The sequence below is a fragment of the Syngnathus typhle genome, linkage group LG9 (assembly GCF_033458585.1).
Source record: "Syngnathus typhle isolate RoL2023-S1 ecotype Sweden linkage group LG9, RoL_Styp_1.0, whole genome shotgun sequence".
NCBI classification, from domain to species: Eukaryota; Metazoa; Chordata; class Actinopteri; order Syngnathiformes; family Syngnathidae; genus Syngnathus; species Syngnathus typhle.
In genome coordinates this window covers 5,503,926-5,523,905 of record NC_083746.1, presented here as the reverse complement: position 1 = coordinate 5,523,905, position 19,980 = coordinate 5,503,926, and the positions used below count along the sequence as shown (strand labels likewise).

General features: G+C 41.9%; 1 protein-coding gene across 1 annotated transcript; it reads left to right on the top strand.

The window, feature by feature from the left end:
- The first annotated feature begins 2,658 nt into the window (after positions 1–2,658).
- On the top strand, positions 2,659–18,012 carry LOC133160133 (aryl hydrocarbon receptor-like). Its single transcript, XM_061287725.1, has 10 exons — positions 2,659–3,695; positions 10,692–10,801; positions 12,440–12,529; positions 13,095–13,230; positions 13,782–13,915; positions 13,999–14,201; positions 14,291–14,400; positions 14,627–14,768; positions 14,917–16,471; positions 16,660–18,012. Exons 1-10 carry the CDS (start codon positions 3,431–3,433, stop codon positions 16,798–16,800), a joined length of 2,886 nt encoding a protein of 961 aa, XP_061143709.1. The 5' UTR covers positions 2,659–3,430; the 3' UTR covers positions 16,801–18,012.
- The last annotated feature ends 1,968 nt before the right edge of the window (positions 18,013–19,980 follow it).

Sequence of the window (19,980 nt, the reverse complement as noted above, 5' to 3'; positions counted from 1 at the left end):
CGGTCATGTGACCCCAATGTTTGCATTTGCGCACGGAGACGCATCTTGTGTGTCTTTGTGCCCTGTCAAAACACACGCGTGTCATATGGCCGCATGGACACGCTCACTTGCTATGACAGTGTAGCCACCATTTTACTGAGGCCTCTGGACCTTATGTTTTATGCATTGATTTGCTCTCAAATCCATTGAGAGTCAAAGTTTTATATGGACACATTTAAGGCTGTCGTTCAATATTCAATGGCAATATGTTTCTCGAGTTTTATTAAGCCTAGGCTCATGCAGTATAAGAAAATCTCTGGATGGATGGATGCATGGATGGATGCATGGATGGATGCATGGATGGATGCATGGATGGGTGGATGCATGGATGGATGGATGCATGGATGGATGCATGGATGGATGCATGGATGGATGGATGCATGGATGGATGGATGCATGGATGCATGGATGGATGCATGGATGGATGCATGGATGGTTCAATATACAAAAACACTGCACAATTAATTTTAAATCCATCCATCCATCCATCCATCCATGGATTCTAAATTAATTGTGCAGTGTTTACCTTAATTTTTAGCCATAAGCCATTTGTGGTGGCGGCAATTAAACATATTGGCGGATAAATTACCACTCAAATATTTTTAAATAAGACGACATATTAATTATTCATACGGAAATTACAATCAAGTGAGGATAATGGACAAGTCATGTAAGAGCCTCACCCCTGACCCATATTCACATGTAAAACCTTCATCGCTCCTGCTTTGCGCTCATTGGTCCTGGAGGGTCGCTGGTGCGCGCTCACGTGAACCCACACGGCCCATGTTTCCAGGAGACTCTCCCGCATGTGCGCGCACACGCCGGCCGCTATAGCGTTTATAAATTTCTCTCTGAGCGAGCGAGATCGCGAGCACGTCCTCAATCTGTGCTGGGCGTACCCGCCGGTGGAATGCGCGCCACCGCGGACCTTCCCAACGCCCCCCTTCCCCTGCCTCCACTGCATTTTGCATTGGGGCCGCTAATTTTTCAGCACAGCGCCGATGTTACCGTATAACATGTTAATTGTTTTCATATTTGTTTCCGTTTCTGGAGCGAATTTAATGTTTTTTACCATCTTTAAGACTGATGGGGCGCGCGTGCGTGCACCTGGCGCATCTTTTGTGACGGCCGTAACCTCGCATGGACGTGACAAATTGAGCGTGCCTACTTGGAACAAGTGCATCTATGGGACAACTACTGTGGATTATTCCGGCAATTCTGAAGCATTTTGGTGAATTTTAAAGGAGCGAAAATCCGTCCAGTTGGAAGCTTTCTTCAACAACCAGGCCTGTGGTTTCTTTCGATTGTTTTGATTTCAAAAGAAAATGTTTTTGTAGCGTTGATTTGCTGTAATAAAAGCGGAATATTTGCGCTGGTCGTCCATGTAGCGCAAGAAAGAGGCGCAGAGTGTTTGCGGCTCATCAGGCTTACATAAGCAGGAGCGTCATGTACGCAGGACGCAAGAGGAGAAAACCGGTACAGAGAGCGTAAGTTGTTTCTATTTTTTTCTAATTAGATTTATTGTTTGTTACATGAAGAAAAATAAAACTAGTCGATTTTTTTTTTTAAACAGAAGAAATATCAAATATATGCAAGTTTGCATATTTCAAATAATCTTTCTGATTTAATCGGGGGAAAAAATCATTAACAATACAGTACAGTCCATATGATCTAAATTTGATCGAAAGTGTTTGTTTACAATTCAAATGAGCTTTGCGGTCAATGTTGTGCACCATGTCTTCTTTAATGCCTGAGGATTATGTTGCTGGCCCGCTATTTCCAAGGCCGGATTTTGACCTTCAAAACAAACATGTATCAAAAAATAAATCCATACACAATTTTAACGCTGCAAGCTGCTCTGCAAATTCTACCACTGCAAATAAATAAAAACGAACAATAGACAATATCGTTTAACACTTTAGATTGCTTTATTCTGGTTCTTTAAATTTGGTAGGAGGTGTTCTCATACGTTTTTTCATGCACGTAACATTAAAACAAATTTATTTAAAATAAGGTAAAAATATTTTGGGGGAAAAAAGGATGATGCGCATATAGGTTGACACAAATGCTATTAGACGAGTTTAATCATGTGATTTAATCGAGGGGTACATTTAAAGTAGAAATTCATTACAAACATCAAATACATTATTTAAATAACATTTATGGGTGATATTGTTCACTTTTACGGAAGAATTTAAAACAAAAATGGCGAGTGGCAATTGTGTTTTTCATATTTGGAAATGTTTTGGGTTTTTAAAAACACACTTAAGTGAGCATATGTGACATGACGTGTGCGGTGAAAACAAACAAAACAAGCACAAACATGGAGGCCAGCAGAGCAAAGCAGGCCAAGTATGCTGACATTCTTCAAAGATGCAGTCCGAATACTCGCATCTCGTAGTCACTGATAAAAGAACATTTTTTTGGAAAAGCAGAAATAGGGCTTCATTCCCTGTGTTTTGTTCAGGACAATATTAATTATACAATGTTCTAAGGAATCAAGGCCTTGGACACAAAATACAAGAGCTGTAAAAAAAAAAAACATTAGAAATTTAATGTCATAAATATTTGCAGGATAGTTTGTGCTACACTTGCTGTTTGATTATGGTACAATGGTTTTCTATTGTGCTGCATTGTAGTTTCTAATATTGGCCAACTTTATTCATATTTTGTCCCCAGAAGCAAACCAAATAAATCCCACACACACAGACACACACACACCAAAAAGGCGTGGGGAGGGGCCTAAAACACTCAGTATGATGAAAATTCCCCCCACAATCACCCATTGCTGGGCATTTTGTTATACACAGGGTGCAAACTGTCCAGTACTGAAATGACTAGTTGTTAATCATCCAGCAATATCTTCAAATTACATGCCTTTATATTTAGGATGCTTACTGAAAGTCATGCCAACAATTTGGTGTGTACTATAATTTAATGACCAGTAGAAAATGTACTGCAACCGCTGTCAAAAAAATATGTTATCAGTCACAGATTATGGTCATTCAGTTTAATTCTTTAGAAGAAAAAAAAAAACAGGTCCCAGACAGAGTTCTTTCAAGTGGCAACTGTAAGGCTTTTAGAAACATTAAAAGAAATTTGGCGAAAAATTTGGTGGTCAACAGTTACATTTTTAGACAAAGTAGTGTAAAAACAAATATGAAATCACCATGATAATTTCCATTCTTAAAACTAAGACCGGATCAGATTGTTGAGGGCTAGCATAGATCAAGGAAGGCATGAAAGCACAAGACGGATATCTTAAAGGTGTCATGAAAACGGAAAATGCACCGAAAAGCAAACGAGGAACAAAAAGTAGCAAACTGGACTTTCATAACCGAATCAACCTCAAAAAGCCATCATTAACACAATAGGCTAAGGAAAAGCAGTCATGCTTGTATACAATCAAGAAGAAAAAAATAATAATTGTGCTCGAATGATTAACAATAGTTTCATATTGTGTGGTAGGGTGAAACAACCGTCCAACGAGGGGGCAAAGTCCAACCCGTCTAAGCGGCACCGGGATCGCCTCAATGGGGAGCTGGAGAGGTTGGCCAGCCTCCTTCCATTTCCAGAGGAGGTCACGGCCAGTCTGGACAAGCTCTCCATCCTTCGACTAAGTGTCAGCTACCTGCGAGCCAAGAACTTCTTCTCTGGTATGTTCCGTCCCAATGACGCGGCAATGTCTTTACCCGAATCGGTCCAGTTTGCTGCCTTGACGTATTTCTGTAGTTCTGAAAGAGAAAGCCATTCAGGTTCAACAGGTTTGCTGCCTAAACTTGTTGACATGGGAAGTGTGTGATAATCGTGATGCCAACTGTAGAGTTGTTACGTTCATCGCATTAAGATAAGTGAGGCTTTAAATACTCAGATGAGATCAACAATGGTTTGTTTTCTTTGTCTTTTATTCTGGTGTTAGATGTTCTTGTTGACCAACATCTTCCAGTTGATCAGAGTTCCCGTGATGAGTAAAACGCGAGCAGCCACCGCCTTATTCCGCCGATTTTATCGCGGGGGGAGGGAAGTACCCCTCAATATTTAATCGAGACAGCATGTTTACGCGCGGCGGTGACGTCAAGCGATTTGAAGGTGAGGATGGAGAGCCACCATTAAAAGTCGCACGCCAACCGCGTACGCTTTCCGGTCTACTATTTGTAGGGCCGGCGAAGGCGCCGTTATTTCAGGCAATAATCTTTCAAGAGGGAAAGCTGCAATGCGGCCATCATCTGCTCTTGAGGGATGAATTATTCAAAGGAACCTTTGATGTTTAAAGAATTTATGAAATGGAGGCAGAGCCGTGTTTGTTTAAGGCAAAGGCTGGGGCAGGACAGAGGTGGGCCGAAGGAATCCTTCGATACAAACTCGAGTGCACGTATTCATTGGGTGTTGGCTTTGAGGATCTTCTGAGCTTTTTTAAATTTCCCCTCCAACAACATATGGACATTTTTAGTCTCGTCAGATTGAATTATTGATTATGGGTTTTTCCATAGCAATAGGTCAAAATGTCTTATTAGGCACAGAGACCCGTCCTCTTGTCTAAATGCATTAGCCTACTTCCTGTACACGCTTGCAAAGTAATTAACAAGCTCAGGGGTACTTTCGTTAAGCAAGAAGCTCCACTTGAGGGCTTTGTCGCTTTGGGCTACCTTAGCTGTCCGCCATAATTTGTTGTATGTAAACACACAAAATCTTCAGGGGCATCCCAGTTCAGACACTCTGAGGAGAGTAAGGGGATTGTGGGTATTCTTCTGGTGTTCACACTGGGACTGTTGGTATGAAAAGGTAAATGCTCGGTTGTTTTGAAAACGATTCACATGGCGATTCGGCTGTGCGATGCATGATATTGAACAAAGCCTCGGCCGTTAAGCTGGCATTATCCAGACCGTCGGCCATCTTGGTTGTTATCAGGGGCTATAATAGGTTGCCAGTTCTCGACCGGGCTGAGGAAGGAAAAAACGCCGTGTTTGGTGGTGCGTGGAGATGGGGGCGGTAAACACATCCAAGTATGCAAGGCAACTTTATGGGTCATCCCAGCTCAAGCAGCAGCAAGGCAAAGAAGATGATGAGACCATAGCTAAACAACAGCGAGACTGTTTGCTTGGCTCCATTTATTAAATTCTTCTGCAATTGTGACACGGATGGTTGGTTACAAACATCAGACAAGCCACATGTATCATTTTATAATGAGGCCATTGCATTATTTCCTCTTCGCCATGTTAGTAAAAGCTCCATGTATTGATTGATACCTATGCCAGTTTTTATATGTGTTGCGAAAATGTATTTCTATATATATAATCATAATAAATAGCCTCGTAGATTTTTGTACAAAGTCAACTGTGTTGTTTATGGTTTTCACAGACAAGTGTGGTATGGTTGACAGATTAGGATTATAGCGAAACAAAGACGAAAGAGGTCTAAAATCCATTTTGCTGACTAATGTGCAGCATTATCCAATGTGACAGATGGCTCGCTTGTCAGAGTTTGTAGTTTGCCTAGCACCTCGCTTGTCACTGGCTACTACCTGATATTTTTGGTCCGGTTTAAATGAATCTGGTTTGAACTTCTTTTCCTTTGGGATATTTAAAGAGGACAACATGCAGAGTCAGCAGAGGTAGACTGTATGTGTTTGCCAAAACCTTTTAGACAACGCAATCAGACAACGTGGATCAGTATTTCGGTTTCTACCGCCAAGGTCCTGATGAGATCCAGGATGGCACAAGTAAGCCAATAAGGGTTTTCCTAGAAGTACCCCCATCCCTTGCCACTCCTCCTTGCCTTAAAGCCATGGTCACATGACCACCACGACGTAACTATCATTCTTTCTGATGCATGTCACATGACAAATACTATGTGCCTACTTGGGTGGAGCCTGAAGGATCAGATATCCCCAGCTTCAGTGCAAATGCTTCAATCTCCTCCAAAATACAAAGGAGTGAGGTGTCTGCAGATGCAACCAATATTCGGGCCATGTTTGTGACTATCATGTTTTTTTTTAATGATTTTTGTAAAGCGTAATATATGCACCACATACAGTAGATACAAAAACCAATGGAGCCAAGAATTAATATTTAACATGTATCCATAAGGTAGAGCGTTATATTGCTTATAAAATGCATTCCATTAATAGAGCCGTGGTGTTGTGCACACAGTCCCACTGGAAGTAGCCGTAAATACGAACAACGAATTATGCACATCAACTTCAATCATCGATGATTTGGCAGCGCATTTCACGAATTAAACAAACGACCCGTGTCAACGTAATGAGCATCTGTTGTTAGCCTAATAGCAAGTCATTAGATTGTTAAGAAAACAAGAAAAAAATAATCAAATAAGAATGGAGTTGACCTGACCTGGATGTGTGAGAAGCAACATAGTAAAAACAGTGAGCAGGCTGGCTGGGATTTTTTTAAATTTATTTTTCAAATGCATTACATATTATTTTGACAGTAGGTTAAAAATGACTTGGGCAGTTACGCTATTAGGCTAACACTAGGTAGATTTGGTGGAATCGCTCGGCACACAACTGCAAACCATATGGGGATAGGCATCTTTATGGAGTACGTGGAACAGCTCGCCACCGTCACTGCAATCATCCCGCGTCCCCCCCTCCAGCAGGGTTGCTTACGTAAGCTGTAAAGTCCTAATGTGTCATGACATTTGTTTGTTTTGATGTCATGTATAAAGCGACCATCCCCCATGTCTTCCTGTAGGGAGCAGCTATGTGGGCTACATAATCAGCAGTGGGTCATCCCTTCAGAACCGACCCCCATCCTGCCCTTCCGCACGTCCTTCCCCCACCCTCCCGTCGACATAAATTGCCACTGCGAGGAAAGCAGGCCAACGAAAGGGAGAACCTGTTAATCACCAGTGACCCCGCCCAAATCCCGTCAATCCCGCCCCCTTTTACTCCATAAGCAAATATGCAAGCATGTGATGGAGAAAACCTCGGGAGACACGAAAGCAGCAAAGGGTGTGCGTGCCCACCCCACCACTCTTGCATGTGTTCCTGTTCCTGTGTGTTTCGTGCAACCGTGTGTAGTGAGGGCAGCAGGGGTGGTACGTGTCCATCGCGTGTTCACTCCGCAATGTTGGAGGGGTAAAGGAGTTGAAACATTCTATATTTTACTCGCTGCCATTCACATATAATTAGCACACAAACACACGTGCAAATGCATGCATGGATTGCTTGCACTTCATGCTGATACAAATATTCACAAGAGTAAACCGCAATTGGTTTGATAGTAGTAGTGGAAGCATCTCAAATCCTATCGCGGTGCACAGTCAGTTACAGATCGTTTCGGGCTGATTTTTAAAATGTGAAATTGGGAGAAAAAAAAATAGCATGATAGCATAGTATTGGCCATGTCAGTGTGACAGGCGAAATGCTTGCCGCCTCACCCCCCCAATGCTATGCCAGCGTCCAGTCACAATTAGCTTTGCGTCTAAGCAGCATGGAAGCTGAAGGCAGCTTAAGCATGTTTAGTTTCGACTCTGGGAACAGCCAGTAATCCCAAATCAGCCGACCTCCGAGAGGTCTGCAATGTTTCGTAATGGGTCAGGAGATCCGATAAGTCTTTGGGACCACAATCGTTTGCTGGTTTGAAGTTTTGTGGTTGATTCTGTGAGAAACTGGCTTTACTAGCTCCAGTTCCAGCAAATTTCCCACAATTTGCGTTAGTGTGTTTCATTATCTCTCTTGTTGATCAAACCAGACTTATGTGTACAGAAAGGAAATAACTATTATATCTCAAAAACAAGAAAATATTTATAAATGTTGGTGTGTTGGGATAAATGAAAAATTTAACAAGATTTATGTGATTCATTTAATAGAAATCACTGGTGTTTTTCATAATTCATTCATAATCACAAATTCATATTTATTTTCCACCTGTTTTGAAAAAAAATATATATATATACATTATATACATTATCTGCTTAAATTCCAGTAGCCTGACATTTCAGTATTGAAGGTTTGGATAGGAAAGTGTGGACATTTCAAACAAATCAGCCTTGGGGCGGTTTTTGGCATACATTTTATGGCCATAAAACAACAACAACAAACTTCTGCATAATGATGCCTGCTTTGTCCCGTGGCCTACATTTTCAAATCTGGCTTGCAGCCACGGCCGATCGCAGCCAACTTTTCCGAACTCATAGATTTATTTTTAATTTTGGCACACATTCCGACATAGTACGTCTCGGGACGACGGATTTGGATCATGTACCATAATTCTTTGAATGTCGCTCGTTTTTTTTTTTGCTTTTTTTTTACCCCAGAAATTTTCCTTCTTAGCGTATTTTGTTTTTCAAAAACATTGTGGTCACACAGTCTCTCTATTTCCATCCATTACACAATTGCTTTGGTCTATGTGGGCGGGGCTATTCTTGTAATGGCCCCTGTCACTGTTCATTGCCAGTCCAGCCTTTATTGAGCTTAATACAGCAGGTTAACGCTGTCCAAATATAGCAGCATTTCATGATTCAGAGCACTCCTATTATCTCATGTGACCTGACAGTAAAAACATGCAAGATGCAATATAAACAAGTTAGCTCTCCACAAAGAGAAGAGTGTTTGACTTGTGTATTCCCTTTTAGCATTTAAAGGGCACAGAGGCCGCAATGCATAGCAAATCTTGTCCGTCGCGCTAATGTCGGCGTAATCTATCCACCTAAAATTTGTTTCTTAATTACCGTGAAGCGAAAATGTAGCTATCTTGATTCTGAAACAGCAGTCTTGTGTGGCTGTGTGTTTTTGTGTGTCATCAAGCGGCATGCTGGAAGGACGCCAAGATGACATGTAGGGATTGGGAAGGGAATTGAAGCAGCACAAGCCCCGAACATCCCCCGCTAATCTGTTTGTAAATAGCATGATGGGACAAATTGAAAAATCTCAAATATTTGTAAATATTTGCTTAATGTTTTTATTTTGAGATTAACGGCTAACCGAGGTCAGTGCTGGCTCTGCATGAAGCCATACCACTAAGCTTCATGCTGGATTCTGGATGACCAAAGCCAAGATGGCCTTTCAGCCCAAAAATAATATTCAGATGCTTCGGCCTTTGTTTTTCAAGCAGGATTTGCCTACTATTTGTTTGATCACGACAATGCAGTTACTATAAAAAGATTAACGAGTGACCGAATTATGTGTGAGAAAAATTAAAGAAGACCTCTTAATGCAGTCAAAATCATCACGAACCAGCAGTTAATTAAAAAAAAAAAAAGCTCCTGAATGCAGCCTTAATGAACTGTCAGATTTTCAGGGTCATTGCTCATCTGTCAGCTTTCATTTGATCAATCATCATTCATCAGGGCATACGTCAAAGCTCTTCTGTGTCGTTAAACGTCTTATTGCATTCGTTTTATGGATGTTTGATCGTTGCGTGCACAGATGTATTAGTCTCAAAACGTCGGCGCTTATCCAGAGCAGTGGCAACGGTTTCTCAAGGAATATGCCGAATAAAAATTTGTTTTCATAGCACCCCATTATGGTAAAATAAGCCCATTTGGGAACGGCAAGATGTTCCATGCAGTTAACTGGAAAAGCCTGTGGGTGACTGCAGCAGCCCTAGCTATTATTCCACATGTATGTTATGGCAGCGAGGAATGTAAATTTTTCATCGCCTACACTTCTGCCCACTGAAGCTTGCTAACGAGATCTGCTCTTTGTCCTCCTCTGGCCATTCAAGACGCTTTGTGTTGGCCCACTTTTAACCGCAGTAGTCAACTACGAGCCAAGCTGGAGCTACTCGCCATGCATAACTGCAGTTTATGTTGTGTTGGGTAAATCAAGAAAAGATGGCAAATGTTAGGCCATTGAGAATATTTCAAAACGAGCTTGTTTTCAAAGATATAATTGGCATACCGTATTTTTTTTTTTAGAAGTGCCCAGAATTACAGCACACACTTTTGCTTTTACCTTGATTGAACTCAGCCCTATATATCCCTACACATTTTTCTTTCCGATTAAAAAAAAACAAATTTTACTGGCACATCATCTTTTTGAGATATAATACAATAAAAATAACCGAGATGCTTATAAATGAGGTCTCCACATTGTGTGCAGTAGGACAAGTTGAACATAAAGCGATGTCATGAGAAAGAGAGCAACGGGCTAGCACATTAATCTCTGACCCCTGCAGGAGCACCGTGCCACGACCCATGATGACCGCTGACCTGAAAGGTTTAGTGGTGAAGCCGTATGACGTGATGGTGCAATGCAGTTTTGGGTCAACTCCTGTTGTTGTCTGCAAAGGAGGGTTAACAAAGAGTCTGTGTGTGAATTTCCAACTATCATATGGACTTGCTCAGACCTTCACACGGGACACGGCTTTGCTCTGACACCCCTGACCTTATTGTCAAACAAACTACATGTGATATAATCCGACACACTTATCAGCCAATGGCGTGGGGGGGTTACTCATATTAACTTGTTGCTGCGATTGCCTTGTTATGACTTGCAGAAGGAAGCTAGTGGCAAGAAACCCGTAAGCCCTCAGCCAATCAGGGTACTGAAGAAAGTAAAAAGCACAATGTTAATTGGTAGTGTATAGAAAGGGGAAATTTGGACAGACAATAAACACACTGGACAATGTTGGTACGCCTGCCACCCTTTTCCAAGCCAGCTTCACATCATATGTGTCCTCTCTCCGCAGTGGCCCTGACCAACAGGGACAGAGTCACTCCAGTCAGCGTCAACAATGTCGAGGGAAAAACAGCAGGAGCTGTGGAAGCCAAAATACCCGAAGGAGAACTTTTGCTGCAGGTCAGTAAAGACATAAGGTGATCAAACTCTTAACAAGCTTTTTTTGGTTCTATATCAGTGCCTTTTGCACAAATAGCCCGTTGATCGGAGGACAAAGGCAACCTGGCAATTTGCCGGCTTTGGCGACATCACAGGCTGGAGGGTGACGCTAAACTCCTGCCAATCACCTTGTTGTGTCGGAACTTGTGAGCAATCGTCGCCGTTTAAGAATTATTTTAGACATCTCGCCAGACACTGACTTTATCAGACGTGGAATTATCTGGTTGCAAAATTCCATTGAAATCACACAACGCAGTCCAGGAAATATTTACGGATGCTGTTCTTCTACTTGAAATGGTTTTGATCTCGCTTTATTGAGGTTCTATGAGCTCTTTTCCACGTGGCCGAATATTTTGTGATACAAAACATCTGGCAGATCAGGTTAATTCAATTTGTCTGAACATCTGCTGGAAGTCTGGCCTCAACTTTGCCCCAAATTAAATATTTATTGCTCTACTGAATACTCTGATCTTATCATCGCACAAGCATTTCATATTGTACAACTATTGATTCATTCAATTTGGCCTCACTATAATATTGTTACAGTTTTGTACTCTATGTGTGGTTGGATGGAGAAAAAATTCATTGGCTGCCAGATCGCTTTTGATCTGCTGGATTCATTGATTTTCCAGTCCAATTCCTCCCAATGTGCACCACACTGGGATTCCAGGAGGGGAAGGAGACGCCAATCCATCTACCGCAACCCGATCCTACCGGGGAGGTTTCGTTATGTCGTCGGAGTCTGCAGCTCTTTGGGCTCGCTCGTAATGAAACATGAAAGCTCATATGGAGGAACGGGCTCGCTCAGGAGTTGACTGTTCCAAAAAAGGGGGCCTCTTCCTGCTTTCTTCTGGTTGATTAGTGCAAAAAAATCTTTTACTTTCCGGCATATGTCATTTTTTTTCCTGAAATGTGTAATACCGCCATTAGTTCAAAACATAAGTTATGGTTATGTCAAGTGATCCTGTTTCCCCTGGTTCAAAAAAATTGGATCGTCAAATTCTGAAGTATTTTCTTTATCAGCTATGTTCATAGCATGACATTGATGGAAATAATTAAAAATGTCCAAATTCGACATAGACTCCTAGTCAAAAGAGCTTTAAATGATGGGATCAAAATCCACAACTAACAAAGACAAATGAAATATCATGAATTATAATAATAAATTGTTACTTCAATAATACGTAGTAAAGCCACCTGCGGTAGTCCAGCTAGTTTGCCCCCTGCAAAAATGCTGGTAACAAGACGTCTGAGCTTCTTGGCATGTTGACATTTTTGTGCGTTTGTTGTGATCTGTTTGTTTACGGCATGTTGGTAAATGCAGAAAGGGCATATGCGCACTAGGTCACCTGGAAATATCAGCGCTCCTATTCAGCTCGGTGTTTTTTTCTTTCCTCCTTTTTTGGTCATCCTTTTGTATCCTCTTGCATTTTCAATATTGATGTCAGGTTCAGCCCTATGCCATCATGTTGAGTTGGGCCAAATGTGTACATTATTGCCTGTCATGCTAATTTCATTCATGCTAAACATTACATAACAATCCTACATGACTAAAATTAGCGGCATGACTGAACACTAACTCTGTGTTTCCTCTTGAAGGCTCTCAATGGGTTTGTCCTGGTCATCACTGCCAGTGGTACCATCTTCTTCTCCTCTCACACCATCCAGGATTACTTGGGCTTCCACCAGGTCACTCATTTTAATTAAGTTGTGTGCGATTTGAATTTTTGCTTCACCTTTGGATGGATAGGTTGCGTGCAACATCTGGGGAAAGGTGCACAATATCCTGGGGTTCAGTCCCTGCATGGAACAGACAACCCCCCCCCCCACACACACACACCTCTGAAAATAAAAATACATATGACCTTATCCGTTTTGGCCTTTTGCGGGAAGAGCACAGTTTCAGCCAAAGACCACATCAATCACCTATGTAGCCTATCTAGGTCAATGTTTTCCAAATCTTATTGAGCAAGAGCAATCACTTTACAAACCAAAATACTGAAATAAAGATCTTGTCTCAATTTACTTGACTTAGTGTGAAATCCCGGCCTGTTAAATTGAGCATAAAGCTGTTGTGCTCGCAGATTTGTTCTGTTCTATTGCATCTTCTGCTATCTACCTGAAGAGCATTTCATTGTTTTGTTATGTCTATATATTATTTATAATTAATAAAAAAAATCTGCATGACATTGGTTAACATCAGGCAGCACTCATGGCTCAGACTTTGACTTCTCACTTGTTGTTTTTTCTCTAGACCGACGTCATGCACCAGAGTGTGTATGAGCTGGTCCATACGGAAGACCAGCAGGAGCTCAGGAGAAACTTACACTGGGCGTTGAATCCGCCTCCTCCTGCAGCACCATCAACCATCAGCCCGGACTCACCTCAAGGTAACTTTTTTTTTTTTGTAAATATTCAGTCACATCCAGCTTGTTATAAAATCAAATATAGGTTAAAAAAGATTTTGCAAAGAAATAAATTTGCTTTTATTTACATTTTACACAATGTTACAACGTCATTGGAATGGAGGTATATAATTAAATCAGATTTTCCGACCATAACTTAACTTCAACAAAGAGCCAGTGTTGGCATACAAACATTGGGAATTTCAAGTCAGACGGGTTAAGTACACACAGTTTAGGCAGTAAGCCATAAAACCGTCCCTCAGGTCAGGTCACATGACCTTGTAATCTTCAGCGGGCTTATGAGGTGAAGTGGTCCCCATCTGTATTTTAGTTGTAAGATGCTTATGTCTGTGTCTTTGGATTTTAGCAATGCGTTCAAGATAAGTCCCGTAGCTCCGACACAAAGTCTCGAACCCGTTTTTCACAAATGAAACCTAAGGTTGAATACGATGCCGACGTTATGGCAGCAAAATTGCTTGTAGTTCTTTCTCATTGTATCGAACTGTATTAACTAAGTGATTTGCTTGCTTCCATAGAGCTGGAGCCAGAAAGCAACTCATCCTTGGTCACGTATAACCCCGAGCAGCTTCCTCCAGAGAACTCGTCATTCCTGGAGAGGAGCTTTGTGTGTCGTTTTCGCTGCCTCCTGGACAATTCCTCCGGCTTCTTGGTAGCTTTGACATACTCTACTCTAATCACGGCAAAATGACATCATCAGACACACCCATCTTATTCACTGTTCAACTCTTGCAGGCTCTGAACTTCCAGGGCAGGCTCAAATTTCTACACGGCCAGAAGCAGAGGCAGGAAAACGGAGGAAAGGCGCCTCCACAACTTGCACTTTTTGCCATCGCAACTCCTTTGCAACCTCCATCTATCTTGGAGATAAGGACCAAGAACATGATTTTCAGAACCAAGCATAAGCTGGACTTTACACCGTTGGCATGCGATGCAAAGTAGGAAAATTAGCCCAAAAATTTGATTGCATTGCAGGAAATACATTAACATTAAGATTGGCTGATCTGGATTGTATGTCTCGCTTCAGGGGGAAGATAGTCCTGGGTTACACAGAGGCTGAGCTGCGGGTACGAGGATCGGGTTATCAGTTCATCCATGCTGCAGATATGTTGTACTGTGCAGAAAATCATGTCAGAAGTAAGTTTCTTTTATTTCTTCTTTGCCTAAACAAATTTTGTCTTAAGTGATGTAAATCAGCTTCTCCCAACTTGATTTGTGCCACAGAGCATTTTCACATGAAGCATTTTTTTTTTCATGCACCATCATAGATTCCTTTTTTTTTTTTTGCTGGTGAGACATTCACAATAGGTGAATTTCCACAAAGTAGGTGCAACAATAACAATTGCATGTGTTTGTGTTATAGTGATGAAGACTGGCGAGAGCGGACTGACGGTCTTCAGGCTGCTCACCAAGGAGAATCGCTGGAAATGGGTGCAGGCCAACGCTCGTCTGGTCTACAAAAATGGCAAACCTGACTACATTATCGCCACCCAGAGGCCCCTTTTGTACGTTTCCTTACTGGTAAACTCAAACTGAAAACGGGCTCGGTCGGAGCCACCATTGGAACACTCGGTTTACAATTTTAAATCCTCGCCTTGTATAATATTTAAAGCGTAGAATTTCCACTTCCTAATCCTGTTTTATGTTTGGCAGAGATGAAGAGGGAGGAGAACACTTGCGGAAACGCTCCATGCATTTACCCTTTACATACGCAACAGGCGAGGCCTTGCTTTACCAGTCCAACCATCCCATCGCAGGCTTCAGAGACGGCCTTTCTGAGAAGAACGGCAGTAAGTCAAAGAAGAGCCGGACTGACAGGCTGTTGAGGGATGGTCTGGACCCTGGCTCACTTCTCGGGGCCCTCATGAGCCAGGATGAATCGGTGTATGTTTGCCAGCCAGCCCTGGAGCCCAAAATTTCCTTTCACAGCAGCTTATTTGGAGACCAAATTGGCTTCTCTGACTCCAAGTCCGGTTTGAACAGAAGCTGGGTCACACAGAGCAACGGGGATGTGGATCAAAGTATCACAGAACCGGGAACCAGCTTTGACCCACTACTTGCGACTCTGGACTCCCTCTCGCTGGAAGGACAAGGCGTGGTGGATTCGGAGGACGGCGGCTGTTCAAACGGGGAGTTGTTTGGCGCTCTGGAGGGTTTGGGGCTGAGCGCCGAGGATCTCGAGCTTCTCCTCTTGGACGAGCGGATGATTCGAGTAGAGATAGACCCAGAGCGCGTGCCCACCTTGGATGACCTACTAACGAATGATGAAATTCTGTCGTACATCTATGACTCCATTGAAGGAAAGACCGATTGCGCAGACCAGGGAGGGCAGGTGGCGACCTGCAATCCTTCAGCGAGCGCAACAACCGGGTCCGTTTCGGAAAGCACTCTCACCTCTGACACAAATGTGAAAATGCAGTTTCCTCACCATAAGCCTCTCGTGGCCGGGAAGGCTCCCATCCTCCAGTTGTCCCAGCAGATGCAAAAGCACCTCAGCATGTGCTCAGGCAAAGGGGCACAAAACTGGGGCCATCAGAATGACCTGATAGGGCATGATGAAGCTGCCCCTAACGGACAATGGTCAGCTCAAGACATTCTCGTGAATGCAGGCATCCAATTGGAACACGTGAACTCCCAACAAACTGTTTTCAATGGCAAGACATCAGAACTAGATGAGGAGCTTCTTCAACAACATCAAACCTACCTTCAGCAGCCGCAACAGCAGAACCAACTCTCACAGCAGTGCCATGCCAATCCCAAGGCCGCCATCCTAAATGGACTCTGTGGCGTCTCCAGCACAGAGCAATCGGCAGTAAAATCACAGTGGCAGGACTTTGGCTTCGGAGAGAGTCTGGGCCCGTGCCACCATAACTGCCAAAAAACTCTTGCGGGCACCTCGAGAGATTCCTGCATGGATTACAGCATCCCCGACGTTGACCAATCGGATTACTCCGTTAACGGGTTGTTCGGGAGCAGTGCGCTTCAACACAGGGCCGAGTCTACAATTTCATCTTTCCAGGGAATTACCCAGAAGCGGAAGCAGGAGCCAATCCCAGTTCCTTTAGCTCAGGTCATCTCCAGCCTGTCACAGTGTCCGCCTCCGAATGCCTCGCTGGAACAAATCCTGGCGGTCGGCAAACCTTGTCGACAGTTGGACCGTTACAGCATGGCGGCCTCGGACGTGCCTCATGAGCCCAATCACGCCAAGGTAAGGAACAATGCACTTGGATCTTACAGTACTCAGGGAAGCACATTTAAGATGATGGTCAGGAAGCTTTCCCCAATACAACACCAAATTGGCTTCATTTAATCGTTATTATAGATGAAAACCTTTAGAAAGATTCCGATTTTATGATGTTGTGTTCAAAAGTTCTTCTTACCTCTTGGACTGTGCAGATGGAGAATGGCAGCATCCTGACTGCAGCATACCCAACAATGCCCAATGGGAATGGCGCAGCGCCCTCCGCTGGCCAGATACCCTGCACGGAGGCTCTGCCAGGCCTCCCAGATCCACCAGCCGATGGCTTCTACCTCTGACCAGCTGGCTCGTGCACTGCAAATGGCACAGATGCATACATTCACACACTAACTGGACCAGCCTTATAACACGCAGATAAGACAACAAACAAAACTCATCAATGCTGTCCTGTTTTTTCTTTTCTTTTATTTTCTTTTTTGGGCCCAGGGGGGTTGAGCGATCATCGTATTATTTTTCAAGTCATATTATCATAAGAGTCCTTTGTTTACAATAATGCAGTTAGAGAGTTACGTGAATGACGCGACAGACGATTCAGGGTTTTCTTTTAGCAAAGGAGTTGCAGATGAGCAAACGGGTTTGGAGTCGGTGGGTGTTTGTCTGCGCTTCATGAATGTACAGACACAAGCGGGAAAAAGGGAGGGAGGCTTTAGCACTAAATGCAACTTTTACTTTCTACATTGTCCAATTAAATATCTGCGGATCTTCCTGATGATAACACGTGTTCACCAGCCAGTTCCTTAGATACACCTGAACAATCAAATCCGATATAAAATCTAGTTTTGCATATTCACGATTACTTACAGACCTCAAAGGAAACGTCATTATCTTCATGGATGATGTCATACTTGCTCCTGATCAAGAAGGCAGACATTGGATTGTGCAGGTGTACCTAATGAAATGTCCAGGGGTTATTTGCTTCACTTTACATCTCAAAGCTCCAAAAAAAAAAAAAAAAAAGCACAAAAACAAACAAACAAAACAGTTGTCCGTCATGCAACAGGAATGTAGTGCTTCATTTCTTTATTGAGTTGTCCCTGTCATCAATGAGATTAAATGTTTGAAAGGAAGTCGAGAAAATGATGCTTGGATGATATCCTGCACTTTATTTCAAGCAGCCATATAACGCAGCAGCTCTGCAGTCAGGTCAAAACAAAGCCTGATTTGTCTTGGTTGTATTTTATTTTTTACTGATTTAGGGAAGTGACTAATGCTAACTCGCCGTTTTCAGATGACACCCTCACAAGCGCAAACATTTCTGTACAATTGTTCGTGTTCTCTTTGTATTGCTCAAGTTGAATTATACAGTATATATAGAGTTTCTTTTTTTTTTTTTAATGTTGACTATGTCGCTCAACGTTAACCTTTGGGGTGTAAATGCATTGAACTGACCTGAAAGTGTTTTAAATCCTTGGCATTTGTTTGAAGTATTTTGCTTCACTTTATCCATACTGTATGTCAGTGAAGAAAAAAAAAAAGATAGTAGGAATTATCTAATTGCTAGTTGGTTCAATGACAGACAGGGACTCTTAAATAGGTGAGGTAGCTGCAGAAAGGTGGAGTGAGACAGAAGGTCTGAAATTCAGATTTTTTTTTTTCCCCCAAACCATTTTTAATCATTGGTTGCCAGATGGTTGAGATAAAAAAAAAAAAAGAAAATCCCATAAATGATTCCAAATGAAATCGACAAACTGTTGCCATCATAAAACATTCATTAAAATCACAAGAAATGAAACAATAATTACATCTTTGGGGCCAGATATGTGAAAAAATTGAATCAAAGGTAATATTTTGTTACCACACGCTTTGATAATCAATGATGATTAGTAGCCTCACACTTTCCACAGAGGTCAAACAGACAAAAACACTCTACATTTAACATAAACCAATAAGAGCAGATAACCAAGTGACGTAAGTTTAATATTTATAAGATTATTTATTTAAAAGTTGTTTTGATTCCCTGAAAACAAATTTCAATACAGTACTTGCACCATTGATTGACTCTCGCTGACCTACGCCACTTTGCTTTTGTAATGCTTTGTTTAGGGATTGCATTCAACTGGAATAGTCCATTTATCGATTGTTAAGAATGTGGGCGATCATATGGAATTGACTATTAGCAGGAACCAGAAAAGACAATGTCGAGTCACTTAACTAGTTTGTAGTCTGAAGAATGTCAACCCAGAATTCCATCTCACAAATGAATACTTAAATGATCATTGGAGCAAATGTAGTTAAATGTTCCTCTCTAATACCCACAAATGAGCCCAAGGAGGCATAAGAACTGAAGACGCACAGGAATAAAAAAGATTGTATCAATCTTGTCACCTTGTCATCTGAAGACGAGAAAGTCTTCTTCTCAAGATGGCACACTTTTTGAAGAGATACTTTTGTGGCAAAAAGCAGCAACTGTTGAAAACGAATACGAGTTTTGGGAGCAGTTAACAAGCAGTTACGAGCAAAACCAAATGTGAGGATTCAGTGGAGATCCCTACAGAAAGGACACAGTTGTGAAGAATGTTTCTTATCCGTAGTTAAAAAAAACAACGATTTTTACAAAAGGAGTAACAGATGGAGTTGGGCAGCGGAGGAGCGATGCTGAAAAGAGATTGAGATAATGTCAGTACTAGTGGTATTAATATTATTGTTCTCCGTTTTATGTTAAAATGTGATTCACGCGTGGTTACATGTCATTCAGATTGACTCAATTCCTTCCCGTCTATTTTTTTTTCTCATTTTTTTTTTACAGCAGAACATTTTCTTTGCTATATTTAATATGATTGATGTGACTTATTAAAGATGTGAAGACAAATATGTGATCTGTAAATATATTAAAAAAAAAATACTGGCGTGTACATAGTTGGGCCTCACTAGTTTCATACACTGTTTTTGCGACACTTGCCCCTTTGTCCATTTTTTTTTCCTTTTTGATTTATTGTTCTTTTTTTTTTTTTTTTTTTTTTAAGACGTGTAAATAGTGCAGCTCACACGATGAGAACAAAACACTATGACAGCCTGGAAATGGTGCCATACTGCTGAGTCTTTTAACGTAGGAGTTATAACGTGAAGTCCAACATGCTAAGATGGGACAAGGTTATGTGCGTGTTGTCTTCTGTTCTTCTTTCTTACAAAAAAAAAAACAAATCTCAGTGATCACATTGTTGGACAAATAATACATTTGCAAGCCTGTTTGACTGACATCCTCCGACAATAAGGGGGCGCCCATCATTCTCTGTCAGTGACAATTTCCTGTGTGGCGCCTGAACATGTAAAGGTGCTTTGTGCAGCATTTTAACATTAATAAATCATCATTGCCACATTAAGCTTGGGGAGTGTGCATTTTTGTGCATTTGGCATACGCACTTCTCAAGTAACAAATTTGCTCAAATCATTTGAGGCTAATTAATTCAACCCTCCACTGTTGTTTTTCCTGATAGCTTTTTTCTACAAACGAATTGACC

Excerpts from the sequence above, each read along its gene's own strand:
- LOC133160133 (XM_061287725.1), top strand. The coding sequence starts at position 3,431 with ATGCTTGTATACAATCAAGAAGAAAAAAATAATAATTGTGCTCGAATG. Across the intron at positions 13,231-13,781 it reads CAGCCCGGACTCACCTCAAG|AGCTGGAGCCAGAAAGCAAC; the intron begins GTAACTTTTTTT and ends TTGCTTCCATAG. Across the intron at positions 16,472-16,659 it reads ATGAGCCCAATCACGCCAAG|ATGGAGAATGGCAGCATCCT; the intron begins GTAAGGAACAAT and ends TGGACTGTGCAG.